The following is a 15,986-nucleotide window of genomic DNA, read 5'->3' on the forward strand; positions in this document are numbered from 1 at the left end:
TGAAAGTAAAAAAGATCCGGCATGGCAATATGCACGGATGGTAAATCCCCAAAACCTTTCCAAGTTCATTTGCAACTTTTATGACAAAAAAATGAATGGCGGTGTTTACCGAGTCAAGCAACATCTTGCTGGTGGTTATAAAAATGTTGTTGCTTATAAAAAATGTCCATCTCATGTCAAAGATGAGATTACAGACTATGTCTCAAAAAAATCAATCAAAGGTCCAATTGAGGATCGTTCCTGATTTTGATGAGATGGATAATGATGAAGATGATGATGATGAAATTCTTGAGATAAATCAACATGGTAAAAGGCTTGTTCCTACTCAAGGTTCTACCCATCGAGACCAAGGAAGTAGCTCCTCCAAATATGTTGCTTCCAAACAACCAAAGCAAAAGGGACCCATGGATGTGTACTTCACCCCTGATCCGGAAGTTGCGGTGCAAAATCGTAAAGCCAAGGAGTAGCAAACAAGAATTGATGATAATGAACCTAGCAAGAAGGTGTTGAGAGATCGGGCTCTTGTTTGGTTTTCAAGGTGGATGTATGATACGGGTATACCTTTCAATGTTGTGAACTATAATAGTTTTGGGCCAATGGTTGAAGCTTTTGGGCAATATGATCCTGGCATGAAACCACCAAGCTACCATGAGGTGCGGGTTCCTTATTTGCAGAAAGAGGTAGACCACACTAATAAGACCATGGAGGATCATAAAAAAGATTAGGTAACATATGAATGCTCTTTAATGGCCGATGGGTGGAAGGACAAAAGAAACAGGACATTAATTAATTTTTTGATTAATTGCCCAAGAGGATCAATGTTTATTGAATCCGTTGATGCTTCTAGCTTATCCAAGGATGCAAATAAGATGTTTGAATTGCTTGACAATTTTGTGGAGCGTATTGGTGAAGCCAACGTGGTTCAAGTTATTCCAGATAGTGCCTCATCAAATGTGTTGGCCGGTTAGTAACTTAGTAGTATACATTTACTTAGTACTTACTTACAATATGAATATGCAATTCTCATATTAAAAACTCGTTCTTTTTTTTTTATTAACTGGTAATAGGGAAGTTTTTGAAGGCAAAGCAGCCACATTTGTATTGGACACCATGTGCAGCTCATTGATTGGACTTGATGTTGGAGGACATTTTCAAAATTCCCAACTTTAACAAGACATTTGAAAAGGCAACCGCTCTGGTTTGTTGAATATGATGAGGCAATTTACCCAGTACAAGGATTTGATCAAGCCAGCAAAAACTCGATTTGCAACTGCTTTTCTAACTTTATCAAGGATTCATCAACAACAAACTAACTTGAAGAAGATGTTCACTTCAGAGAAATGGACCACAAGCAAATGGGGAAGGAACCACAGGGTAAAAAGACAGCACAAGTCATATTAATACCTTCTTTTTGGAACACTTTTCTTTATGCCCTCAAAATATCAAGTCCTCTTGTTCATGTGCTGCAATTGGTTGATGGTGAGAGAAAGCCTCCCATGGGATATATTTATGAGGCAATGGATAGGGCTAAAGAAGCCATTGCAAAATCATTTAATGGAAATGAAGAGAAGTACAAGGAGTTTTGTTAAAATTCACCTACTACACACCTACCACTACCACCTACTACACACTCACCTACTCTCCACCTACTCCTCACCTACTCCTCACCTACTCACACTCACCCTCTTCTATATATAGGAATCATGAATCATTGTAATATATATCAATATATCAATCAATAATAAGATCATCAGATACATTTATTCTCTCTGTATTGTTCTCTTTATACATTGATTTTTTACATGGTATCAGAGCAGGTTTAGAGCCTAATAGTTTCGCTTCCCCGGCGGGCGGCAACCTCACCTTAGCCGCCCGCTGGACCTCAACCTAATCCACTAGAATTTTCTACACATACCTTGAAATTTATTCGAGTCCACCACCACTGCCCCTCCTCTCACTGTTGATCTTAACCCGTCGCTGCAGTCCCTTCACTCTGATCAACGGCTGGACATACACACACTGCCAGCACCATCGCAGCCACCTTCGGCATGGCCAACCTCATCGCCCGCCCCTTCGGCGGCTTCGCTTCCGACTACTCCGCCAGATTCTTCGGCATGAGAGGCCGCCTATGGACCCTCTGGCTCCTCCAAACACTCGGCGGACTCTTCTTCTTCCCTGTTTCCTCATCTGTGATCAGCTGGAAATCCAAGTTCAGATGCTTGAAATTGCGAGTCAGCTTCCCTCTAGGTCCCTCCACTTCGATCATCTTCACCTTCACTTTGATCTTCACCCCATCTGGGATGTCCATGGTCTCCGACGACAACATCGTCTTCATCTCGCACACTCTCTCTCTCTGTATTGACATTCAGGGAGAAAGACAGACACACACACATGGGCTAGGTATGGTCTGCTTGATGAGATCCAAAACAAGCTTGATTATGTCTTGGCCCTTACTGTGGAGGAAGTTGGTGTTGCACGTGGATCCAGCTTTCCCGCCGCTCACGTTGTGGTTAATTCACTTTTTTGGAAATACTGGTGGTGGTTTCTAAGTTCTGTGGGCTGCATGTTCTATTATAATATATTATCTTATTATAGTATGATATATTATATTGGCCATTATCTATCCAGCTGGTTTTGTAAGCAAAAACAAAATAAGCATTGGTATGCATGGATCAAGTAACACCATGTGCTGGTTCCACCCACGTTCTTTCACTTTTCTTTTATTATTTTTTTATTATAATATATTTTATTTATTCCTACTTTTACTTTATTTTATTTTTTCTATCTTTCTTTTTTCATCCCTATTTTATTATTCTACAACTCGTTAGTGAGCATCACCCTTTTTCTATTATCTTATTATTATTTTTTATATTCCACCAAAAAAAAAATAAAAATAAAAATAAAAAAATAAAATAAAAATTACACCGATGTTTTTCATATGCCCATCCACAAATATATATATATATATTTTTTTTTCTTTATCCATTGTTTTATTTTATTTTATTTTTATTCTTAAACCAAACAACAACACAAACCACCATTGTATTTTGAAAACCATGGGCTCCTGCCTAACCAACATCTTTTCATTACAAAAAAAAAAAAAAAAAAAAAAAACAAACAAACAAACAAACAACCCACAACAACCACATCCACAGGCGGAATTTTTCCTCTACTCTGCTACCGGTCTCTTCTTCTTGCCTCCGTCCTGGGCGGTTCTTGACGGTGTTGCCTCCGTGTTTCCCACTCCACCGAGCGCGTTCACTCCACCCTGCTCCTGCACTACAGCATATGGTGGACCTCCAAATCGGAACATCACGGTAGCCTTCCGCTTCAGCACACTTATCTCTGCTCGCGCATCCTTATACATGCGCTAGAGCAGAGCCAGTTGGCCGTTTAAATGCTGCACCTCATTTGTCCTACTCTGCAGCCGGTGCGACAAGTTTGTGACTGCCGTCATCATCTCCACACAGGACTTCAAAGTATACTGATTGGCTTCAATGTCAGTTTGCACTGCCATTTTTTGCTCCACAGACCGCATAGGAAAGTTCAACGGAGCAAACCCTGGGGCGCTTGGTTGAGGTTCACTGGCCCCCGCACCAGTTATCTCTCTTGTTGACTCGTTAAGGTCTGAAAAGAAAGTGAGCAGACCACGGGAAGACGAAGCCATTTTCTGGACAACAGAGTGTTACAGAGTGTCTCTCTCAGAAATCTCTCTCAGAAAACAGAGTGTTACAGAGTATCTCTCTCAGAAATCTCTCTCAGAAAACGAAGAGTTTTTCAGAGATTTTCTAGCAGGTTTTTGTCTCTGCTTCCAAGCCTCAGCCTCCGCTTCGGTTTATAAAGACCATGACAAAGAGGCCGACACGCGTTCTGTCGATCACGTGCATCGCCGCGTGTCTGGCGCACCTTTTGATGGCACGCCTTTTTATGGATTGGGCACGCCTTTTGATGGCACGCTTTTTGAAAACATGGGCACGCCTTTTGATGGCACGCCTTTTTATGGATTGGGCACGCCTTTTGATGGCACGCCTTTTTATGGATTGGGCACGCCTTTTGATGGCACGCCTTTTGAAAGATTGGGCACACCTTTTGAGGGTGCGACTTTTTAAGGGTCCGACAAGACTCTGTAAACTGTCCCGACATTGATTCCGGTTAGCTCCTTCATGGGTCCGACAAGACTCTGTAAACTGTCCCGACATTGATTCCGGTTAGTTTCTACAAGGGTCCAGCAAGACTCCGTAAACTGTCACAACAACTGTCACAACATTGTCTGCTACAACGGTTCGACATGACCCCATAAACTGTCTTCTACATCGGTCTGACACCGCCATCCAGTGTCCTCTACACCGTTATGACACCACCATACAGTGTCCTCTACAACGTTATGACACCCCCATACAGTGTCCTCTACAACGTTATGACACCCCCATACAGTGTCCTCTATAACGTTATGACACCACTATCCAGTGTCTTCACCAATGGTCTGACACGACCATACAGTGTCTCCCATCCTCTTTTATTTTTATGTATTTTCTTGTTTTGTTACTCTCTCCAAACTCAAGTTGGTTAGTTCCTATCCGCCTTGAGTTTGCGGGGGGCTGTTAAAATTCACCTACTACACACCTACCACTACCACCTACTACACACTCACCTACTCTCCACCTACTCCTCACCTACTCCTCACCTACTCACACTCACCCTCTTCTATATATAGGAATCATGAATCATTGTAATATATATCAATATATCAATCAATAATAAGATCATCAGATACATTTATTCTCTCTGTATTGTTCTCTTTATACATTGATTCTACTCTCCACCTACTCCTCACCTACTCCTCACCTACTCACACTCACCCTCTTCTATATATAGGAATCATGAATCATTGTAATATATATCAATATATCAATCAATAATAAGATCATCAGATACATTTATTCTCTCTGTATTGTTCTCTTTATACATTGATTTTTTACAAGTTTTTTGAAATAATTGACAAAAGATGGAATGTTCAATTGCATAGGCCTTTGCATGTAGCTGGGTATTATTTAAACCCAGAGTATTTTTACGCAAATCCGAATATTGAAAAAGATAAGGAAGTCATGTCAGGCTTGTATAAATGCATACAAAGGTTGGTCCCAAACAATGAGACACAAGATAAAGTTTGCGCAGAGTTGACTACCTATAAGAAAGCTGAAGGTGTCTTTGGGATGGCTTTGGCCATTAGACAAAGAACTACAAGGGCACCAGGTGATCTATATTTTATACTTAAGTAATTTTAGTTAATTTTTTATATTTTAAATATTTTTTTCAATTAATTAGTTATAATCAAAAGCTGATTGGTGGAGTGCATATGGTTCTGAAACGCCACATTTGCAAACATTTGCCATCAAAATTCTTAGTCTAACTTGTAGTTCATCTGGATGTGAGCGGAATTGGAGTGTGTTTGAACATGTGAGTACCTATTTTTAAATGTAGTGAATATGAACACCTATAAATTTATTAATACCTAGATTTAATAAATTTGAATATTTTTATTGGGTTTGAATTTTTGCAGATTCACACCAAAAAAGAAATAGGTTAGCTCAAAAACGTCTGAATGACTTGGTATTTGTCAAGTATAATAGAGCATTGAGACGTCGATACAATTCCCTTGACACGATTGGTCCCATCGCTTTGACAGATATTGATGAAAGTAACAAGTGGTTGGTTGGGACGATGGAGGAGGAACTTGTCTTTGAGGATGATACTTTGACATGGGATGATGTTGCTAGAGCTGCTGGAGTTGAGGAAAGTAGCCAAAGAACTAGATCAACAAGGGCAATAGAAAGGGGTCGTTCAACTTCAAAATTAGCAGCTAGACCTAGATTACAACTTATTGATGAGGAAGAGTCAATTTCAGATGAGGGAGAGGAAGAAGATGCGGAGGGATATGATGAAGCCAATGAGAATGAAGAAGAAGTTCATTTGCTTGATGTAGATGATTTTTAGAGCCTTTGGATTGTTGGATTATATTTGTCATTGTTGGATATTTTCTGTTGTTTATGGATATTTAGTATTTGGAATGATAAATGCATGATGGTTCTTGAAAATATTTATATTTTTGTCTATACTATTTATTTTAAAAAAATATCGTTTGTGGTCGCCTCGATTCGATGAAGCCCTCGCCTCGCCTCGCGCTTAGGCGTTAAGAGACCTTGTCGCCTCGGTTCACTTTTCGCCTTAAAAAACACTGCGTAAACGTATCACCTATCTATTCACCTATATGTCCAATGTCACCTATCTATCTACTTCACTGTCACCAGCTACCTGCACACGAACATGGATATGGATGAGGATGTGGACATGGTGATTTCAAACAAATGGCGAAACGGACACGGCAGGAATACAACAATAAAATATATTTTCATATATTTTTATTTACTATCTAGATTAATATTGCATCCACAAATAATCAACATTAACAAAAACTAACTCTAATTCAAATTTTTTTTTCTTAAATAAAAGAAAAGAAAAAGAACTTTCAAACTAACACTTACAGTTTATATCTTTTTTTTTTTTGGATGATTGATTAAGTATTTAAATCTAAGAAAAAAATAATAAACATTCAACATCCAACATTCATCAAAAGCACTAAAGAAATGGGGGAAAAGACAAGTTGGTATGTCCCTAGTATGCTCCCGAAGTGTCCCTGGCGTATCTCCTGAAAATAAATTAATTAAATAAGGGGATACGCCATGTGAAGTGTCTCATACGTGTCCCCGCTATGTTGGTGTGTCCAACATGGCTACGGCACTTGTTTTGCAGTCTTGGTGCTTCATAGGTCACCATCAACTAGTGGACACCGGTGACTTTCCAGCCAATTTTCCAACACCAATGACTTTTTCTGGAGACTTACCCACATGCGACCTTATCACCAAAAATGATTAATCCATGGACCTAATGTTGTATCCCCCTATAGATACGAACTTTTGACCAATGAACCCCCCCAAAAATGTGTCATTCCATCAAGATACATCAAAAAGACACATCCAACCACGCCACAAACCCTACCATTTAGGACAAGGAAAAAAAATTCCAAGTCTTAAAAGGCTACCTGGAATCAAATGCACTTATATTTAAATTTTTTAATTCAATTGAATTGCCCATAAGAAAAATAAGGCCAATATAGAAATGTGACTATGAAAAGTATTTATATGTTACCATTTTTTTCTCTTTTTATTTTGTACATGTAAAAGTACTTTATAATCCTTCTATTTTGTAAATGTCTATTGATTGAAAATTTTATTTGCAAATTTACTGATAATGTTTAATTTTTATGCTTATAAAAGCGAATATGTAATATAACATGTGTACAAAACTTTTGTAAGAATGTGATCAAATAAATTTTGTAGTTAATTTTAAATTGTATATAATTTACCCCCTCTAAACTAGATATTGGGTCTGCCACTGACTCAGTTAACACTTTCCTGAAAAGATGGACAAAACATACAGCAAGTTCAGTTTAATTTATTCATTTTAGATTATCTATATATACTAAACAATCTAAAACATACAGCACATGTAATTAGGCAATCACTACAAATTTGTAGCAACTGCATTCCTATTTGTCAGTCTCAAGGCTTAAAACCCAATTCAGACAACTAAGAATAGATAACGTTCAACATACACTGCTGTCTTTTCCATTCAACATAAACCACCGTCATTTTCCTTTACAATTACACAGTGAATTAGAGAAGAAAATAGACCATAAGTTCAGTTCTATGTGCTCCATATTGTTTTAAACAAAACCATATCAACTCCTTGCAAAAGATCCTACAAAATATTCTTCCAATTAAAAGAACCTACAAAATATAAATACGCATATATATTGGTTCACTGTAGAAGGAAAACATTTAACAATCAGTTACCTTTTCATCTGATTGCTATACTACAAATTTATAGTGAAACTAAAAATAAATCCCTGAAAATGAAAATGGCAAATGAACATGCCTCGTTCTGTGAATAAATGGATGTTTCTGAATCCAATCCCTTCGTAAATGTTACACTAATGGTAAGAATTAACACAGAATTATATAATCTCTACACAATAATTATTTAAATTCCTTATGATTTCCTTGAGTACATATTGCATTAATGGTAAGAATTAACACAGAATTATATAATCTCTACACAATAATTACTTAAATTCCTTATGATTTCCTTGAGTTCTCAATTAGGTAGTTTTGTTGAACAAACTTTATCCAGCTCAAAAAGTAAGTCCAAGTTTAAGGCAACGTAATATAGGGGGTGTGTCCAACTCGATATATCAATAATTTAAACAGTATGATGCTAAAAAGATTCTACTACAATTTCAAGTCTTCAAATGATTTATTTAAAGATAAGCCCCACCCTATGCTCACCTCTGACTTTATACCTAGCCCCAAAGAAGCAGCTGCAGCTACAATCAAAATGATCAGGGTTGTATCTCGGCAAGCATCCCAAAGAAAGTTCTGCAAGACAGGCACAGAAATAATATATGGCAGCACCTTTTCCATTTCCACAACCAAAAACAAAAAACAAAACATATCTTTCCCAGAAAAATCAGCAAGAATGAAAAAATGACCATAAGTGGAAAACTTTGCATCGTATACCAAAAAACTCCGTCCTTTTTTTCGGGGATATGTGTTGGATCCAAATGCATTTTTTCGCTTCAATAAGTCATCATCATCTCCATGTATTCCCTTCTCTACATTTGTTTTTAACATATCAGCCAATCCTTTAACCTGATGTGGTAGCACAAACATTCAGATATCCAAAAGAAAGGTAGGAAACTATCTGACACTAAATAAAAATGAAAGAAAACGATGTGCTGCTAATAGACTTGCCCCTCCACATTGCTCCAAAGCAGAAAAATCATGATCCCTTGTCATTGAAGCAAGTTGCTCTTGGCCCAAACCATAATCACCAGCCGATGTTGTAGGTAATTTTGGGCTTGCTGAAACTAAGAGAAATGGGAATCAATGAAGACAAGTAACAACTTCAGCTTTAATAACTATAAGGAAAGCATGGTCCAGAGCTCTGCAACAGCAAACTTTTAAGAGAATAATTTTAAAAATGATAATCAAGATGTACATGATTAATGAGAATAAGCATGACCAAGAAATTGCCATGGCATTGCATCTTGCTAAATCTAAAATTCAGGTCAAAAACATACATTCAAAAGATTTGCCACAAGAGTCCTAACACTGAACCAAAACGACTCCAGTTGCTTTCTATCAAAATATTTCCACAACATCTTGTACACCACATAATACTATTGCAATAACAATTGTATGTCAATGAAAAATTAGCTGAAAAAGAGGATATTTTCTTTTGTGTATTCATACTAGCAATAGAATTCCATTAGAATGATATTTATTTTCCTACCCTATGTTACCTGGAACGTGAATTGTTTCGGTACATAGAACGAGAACGGGAACGTGATACGCCACATGTTCTAAAATATGATTCGATAGGGGTAGGCTTGTATATATTATACTTAAAAATTTAAGATACTTCTAGAGTAATTTTTTTTTTAACTATTAGATTTTCAATAAAATGTAATATTTTCTATGAGCATTATGACCCATTTGTTGATTTTTTGTTTTGTCAAAACTTAACCCACCTTAGATTTTAGTTCGTTATATTTGAATTTTTTCCTCTTAAGGTAACATTTAAGGACATGTATTGAAAAAAACTTTTGGGATCACTTTGGAACACTAAATTTACTGTTTCGGAAAGGAAGAGTACCATGTTTCGGAACATGCGTACCAATACGTAATTCGCTAGGGTATTAGCGTTTTCTGGTAACATAGTTCCTACCATGTGATTGACTATTCAACTGTACCAGATTGACCATCAACTACAAGCCTCCTTTAAGGCTCACAAAAAACATACTAGGTTTAAAACCAATGTTTTCAAACAATACTTCAGTAAAAGAAAATGGCACAACTTACAGGTGTTCACGATTACCATGTTGGTATGACTAACTAAAGGATGTGTAAAAGCGTTAATGAGCTGGTAAAAGTCATAAAGTAGCCAAAAAAATAATATGATAATAAAAGATAATAAGAGACAACATACAGACATGGGCAGAGCTACAAGGACTTAAGTGGGGTCAATTGACCCCGCTGAAATTTGAAAACTCTTTTTTCTTTTACCTATATATAGTTTTTCTTTTTTTTCTCTTTTTTTTTTTTTTTGTTGAGGTCTGTATAGAAATTGACACCAATGGAATAGTTAAAAAAACCAAAGATTGGGTCTATTTTTATAGACAGGAAACCAAGTTGAGACTTTCGTCATTGATTCTACCAATCACAATTGCAATTGCGGAAAGAGATTTTTTTTTTTTTTTAAATCAATGATAATGATCAGTGAATGTGTGATTATTTGGATACATAGATCGAAAAAGATGTATTTGATGAAGAAATTGAAAACTCAATGTGGACAATTATTGAAGTGTAGGTCTTTGCTTGTTTTTTGTTGAAGCAATTTTGACAAGTTTGAATTACTTTTGTTGATATTATTGGGAATATATGACATTACAGTGTATAATGTGAGAATTTATTTTGATAGGTTTTGTATAACTAAAAATGTAACATTGATGATAGCCTGTTAAACGAGCCCACTAAAAATTTCTAGCTACACCACTGTTTGAAACTTACAGACATCCACATGTTTATGACTAGCTAAAGGATGTGTGAAAGCATTAATGCACTCGTAAATGTCAGAGAGTAGTATGAAACAACTATATCAATAGCCTCAAGTGCCATGGGAAAGTCAGAATTCATCTACTCAAAAGGTTATGGAAAGCCAAAAAGGGAAAGTATTACAGCAAATCAAGCAGAAATACCAAATTTTAGCTGATGAACCCTGTGCTTATATTACAAGGCAAGTATGAACTTAAATTAAACAAACCCAAAAAATTTCCCCTCTATTTTTGTTAAAAGTGTAAATATTAATATGAATTACAGAAACAAAATTACCTTTTTCTTTTTTCCCAGCTTCTTTGAAAAGGTAGGCTGCCTAATAGATCAATAGACAGATTAGAGAGTAGATCAAATTGACTTGGAATAAAATTTTCAGTTCAGGAGATAACATTACTCGTATGACTTGAGCATGTGCTCTAATCTTTCGTATCGTTTGCATCTTCTCTTCTTCCTTTTTCAAGTCCAATGTGTATCGAAATCGACGAGAAGCATTTAACACAAGTGCCGCTTGCTAAGAAAGACAGGATTTAGTTAGTCCAAACATTACCGTTATCTTCAAATAAAGACAAACTGAACAAGGAATGATGGAAGATGTTAAGATGACATGGAATTATACAAGACATGTGAACATAAAATTAGATTTCCCCTCACTGGTAGAATATAGCAAGACAACCAAAGCAAAAAGTTAAGCCCATTATCAAAGAAAGCATAAAGATATGGGCCTAAGCCAATGTAGCAATTACAAAGCAAATAAATAAAATTATTTACCTACCAAACAAACAATTCAAATCAGCTACCCATGCGTCAAACTTGATGTACAACCAAAGAATTAACCAATTCTATAGCCCTTAATCACCTAGGTGGCCATCTTCACTAATTAATTACTTAAAATACAAGATTAATCCGATAAATTTCAAAAAAATACCAGATTAGGGAATGATTAGGATATCATCCCCTATTTATATTAATGAAGATTAATAATTACAAGGGAGCCCTAAGGCATAGAATAATTACAAAATAATAACCCAACCAATATTATTCTAATACTCTCTCTCAAGCTGGTGCAAAGATATCTCTCATGCCCAGCTTGCCTAAGATATCATAAAATGGCTTACTCCCAACTCCTTTGGTGAAGATGTCAGCAAGTTGTTCACCAGACTGCACAAAAGAAGTACATATTGTGCCACTAGTGAGTTTCTCCTTAATGAAGTGGCGATCAATCTCAACATGCTTTGTCCGGTCATATTGAACCGGATTGTGAGCGACGCTAATAGCGGCCTTATTATCACAATATAACTGCATGGAGTCTGTTTGACAAAGTTCAGAAAAGCGGTTGTGGTTGCCATAACGGTGGTGGTGGCACGGTTGCGACTGTGGGGTGTAAAGGCTGCAGCGTAACGGTTACGATAACCGGAACCGTGAATTTTTTTATTTTTCTCACAATTTGAAAAAAACTTACCGATACGCACATTTTTTTTTCCATTATCATATTTATTGGATTTTAAAATAAATATTGATCAATTTTTATAAATTTTTAAGATTGATCCAATATATTTCATATTTTTAAATCACTATAAACTGAGTTTTTTACATTTTATTTTAATAATTAATGACTTTATATTATACAAAAAATCAAGCGCTACCTATTATATATAAGATAAACAATGACAAAAGTAAGAGAATAAATAAAAGCCTAAATATATATATATATATATATTAATCAAGTCAAATAGATAATGACCACACCTATTATTATTATTATTATTACCAAACATTATATAGATAGACATACACAAACAAAATGATTGAGTGATAGCAGCTGAATAGAATAGCATAGTCTTATAACTTCAACAAATCAATAACATGTTTTTCATCTTCCCTATTCTCTCTCTATCTCTCTTCCCTCATTTTCAACTTCTTTTTCTTTTTTTTTTTCAAAAGAAGCAATTCGGAACCGTTATGTAACGGTGCATAATAGGCCATTATGGCACCGTTACGGCCACTATAGCAGCCGTTACGGCCAATACACCTGTGAATCTCAATCACACTGCAAAAGCGGCAGTAACGGGTGGCAGTCACTACCACAACCGCTACATAACGGCGTTACGTAACGGTTGCGGCCGCTTTTTAAAACCTTGTTGTTTGATCAATACCTAGATCACTCAACAATAACTTATCCATAAAAGTTCTCACACTCCTTGGCCTCGTTTGGTAGAGCTATGGGAAAGTGATTATAACTTATAGCTTAACAGCTTATAGCTTATAACTGTGCACATAAGCTGATTTTTGACTTATAAATTAAGCTTCTCCTCCCCCACTCAAAGAATAAGTTGATTTTTGACTTACAAAAAGCTATAAGTTGTATTATTAAGCTGAACCAAACATATCAAAATAACTTAAATTAAGCTAAAAGCTGAAATAAGCTGGAAATAAACCCTACCAAACAGGGCCCTTGTGCCATAGCTCTAAATTCAGCTTCTGCACTTGACCTGGCAACCACATTCTGTTTCTTACTCCTCCAAGTAACTAGATTGCCGCCAATAAAGGTGCAACATCCTGAAGTCGATCTCCTATCAGTCACTGGTCCAGCCTAGTCAGCATCTGTATAGGCTTCCACACGAAGATTATCATACTTTCAAAAATAAAGACCCTTACCAGGAGTAGATTTCAAGTACCTCAAAATTCTCATGACAGCCTCGAAGTGAATCTGACGAGGAGCATGCATAAATTAGCTAACCACACTGACAGTAATAACAATATCAGGACGGGAGTGAGATAGATAAATGAGCTTACCCACTAATCGTTGATAGCTCCCCTTATCAACAGCTGCTCTTCCTTCATCATCCCCCAGTTTCTGAGTAGGTTCCAATGGAGTGTCACAGACCTTGCAACCAAGCATCACGGTTTCCTTCAATAGATCAAGCATATACTTCCTCTGTGAGATAAGTATCCCATCCTTGGAGCGAGCAACTTCAATTCCTAGAAAATACTTCAAGCTCCCCAAGTCTTTGATTTCAAACTCATTGGCTAAATATTTCTTCAACAGAGGAATTTCCTCACTATCATCACCCGTAAGAACTATGTCATCTACATAAACAATGAGTGTCGTAGTCTTACCACTTGAGGAATGTTTCACGAACAAGGTGTGATCTGCTTGACTCTGTTTGAAGCCATATTTAAGCATAACATGAGTGAATCTCTCAAACCAAGCCCTTGGAGATTGTTTGAAACCATATAATGATTTCCGAAACCTGCATACTTTGCCTTCTGTCTAATAATCCTCAAAACCAGGAAGAATATCCATGTATACCTCTTCTTCGAGGTCACCATGGAGAAAGGCATTCTTTACATCAAACTGATAAAGTGGCCAATCTAGATTAGCTGCTAAAGAGAGAAATACTCTGACTGAATTCATCTTAGCCACGAGTGCAAAGGTCTTCTAATAATCAACCCCATAAGTCTGAGTGAAGCATTTTGCCACAAATCTAGCCTTGTAATGCTCAATAGAACCATCTACTTTGTGTTTTACAGTATACACCCATTTGCATCCCACAGGTCGTTTACCCTTAGGTAACTCAGTCAATTCCCAAGAACCATTCTTCCTAAAGGCTTTCATTTCCTCAATCATGGCAAGTTTCCACTCAGAGATAGCAAGAGCATCCTGAAATGGTTAGGAATGCTAATAGAGGAAATATTTGACACAAACGCTCTATATGAGGACGACAAATGAGAGTAGGACACAAAATTGGAGAGAGGATGTTGAGTACAAGATCTCACACCCTTTCTCTTGGCAATAGGAACATCAAGATCAATGGACTTAAGAGATTCAAAGTTACTTGAACTCTCATCAGAAGCAGGAGATGGCAGTGGAGGAGTAGAAGTGGTCTCTTGTATACAGTTAACTTTCTATCGGTCTTTGTCCCTAATATAAACTTGTCCTTCCCTATTCTTGGTGACATTGGGTTCTGTAGTCCCAGTAGAAGGTGGTGGTGCAAGAACCACTGGTTCCACCATAGGAATCACAAGAATCCCTTCACACCAAGGCTCTCCCTTAAGGGAGGACTATGACACCGGAGAGGACAAGAAATAGGACTGAGACTCAAAGAATGTGACATCCATGGACACAAACCACTTACGCGAAGGATTTTTTAGTAGGAGAGTAGCCAAGGAAAACACATTTGAGGGAGCGAGGATCCAACTTTCCACGAGTAGGAGAGTGGTTGTGGACAAAATAAACACAGCCAAATATATTAGGAGGAATAGAAAACAAGGACTCGGAACCTAGGACTTTAAAGGGAGCTTGATTTTGCAAGACCTGGGAAGGAAGACGATTAATAAGATGAACAACGGTGAGAACAACATCGCCCCAACAGGACCGAGGCACACTCATAGAAAAATACATGCACCTAGCCATGTCAAGAAGATGGCGATTCTTGCGTTCTGCCACCCCATTTTGTTGAGGGGTATTAGTACAAGAGGTCTAATGGATAATGTCATGAGTAAAAAAATATTGCCCTAACCCAGAATCTATGTATTTACCCCCATTATTAGAACGTAATATTTTGACAATGACCCCAAACTGGGTACAAATCATTTTATGAAAATTACGGAACACAGAAAAAACATCACTCTTGTCTCTCATGAGATACACCCAAGTAGTACGAGAAAAATCATCAATAAATGTAACAAACTAGCGATGACCTTTCACAGACACAACACGAGATGGACCCAGACATCAGAATGTATTAATAAAAAAGGAACTAAACTTTTATTAAAACTAGGAGCAAAAGAAGTTCTGTGTTGTTTTTGGAGTTGACAAGACTCACAAAGAAATTTACACATTATTGTGTGAAAAAACAGATGGAAATAAATGCTTAAGTAAATAAAAAGAAGAATGCCCCAAACGCCGATGCCACAACCATATATCATCGGTAATAGTAGGACTCGTGGTGGAAAAATGAGCAAGCTTGTCCAGTTGATCCAGAAAATAGAGACAATTTTCTGCACTACCACTGCCAATCGTCCTCCTCATGACAAGGTCCTGAAAAAGACAATGATCAGGAAAAAAACGTCACACTACAATTCAAATCCTAAGTAATACGACTCAAAGATAACAGGTTAACAGAAAAATTAGGAACAATGGAGAACAGAAGATAGAGATATGGTAGGAGTGACATTGACTAAACTTTTCCCCAGAAATGGAAGAAACAGTACCATCTGCAATCCTAACTTTGTCCTAACCTGAAGAGGGCT

The 15,986-nt window shown here is 37.0% G+C and overlaps 1 protein-coding gene across 35 annotated transcripts in view; it reads right to left on the reverse strand.

Annotated features, from left to right (window-relative positions):
* ACA10 (autoinhibited Ca(2+)-ATPase 10) overlaps positions 1-15,986 on the reverse strand; it is a 150,812-nt gene that overhangs the window by 76,797 nt on the left and 58,029 nt on the right. For 16 of the 35 annotated variants that reach the window (XM_082903498.1, XM_082903494.1, XM_082903515.1 and 13 more), the window contains 5 exons: positions 11,128-11,244; positions 11,010-11,049; positions 8,871-8,986; positions 8,637-8,768; positions 8,406-8,495 (listed from right to left, as the gene is read on the reverse strand). In XM_082903498.1, coding sequence (XP_082759624.1) covers positions 8,406-8,495; positions 8,637-8,768; positions 8,871-8,986; positions 11,010-11,049; positions 11,128-11,244 — 495 coding nt within the window. Of the gene's footprint in view, positions 1-8,405; positions 8,496-8,636; positions 8,769-8,870; positions 8,987-11,009; positions 11,050-11,127; positions 11,245-13,173; positions 13,335-13,388; positions 13,441-13,526; positions 15,775-15,986 lie in introns of those variants that run through there. The other 19 variants (XM_082903507.1, XM_082903504.1, XM_082903505.1 and 16 more) reach the window with 7 other exon arrangements.

The sequence above is a fragment of the Camellia sinensis genome, chromosome 13 (assembly GCF_055761805.1).
Source record: "Camellia sinensis isolate YWXY chromosome 13, ASM5576180v1, whole genome shotgun sequence".
Lineage (NCBI taxonomy): Eukaryota > Viridiplantae > Streptophyta > Magnoliopsida > Ericales > Theaceae > Camellia > Camellia sinensis.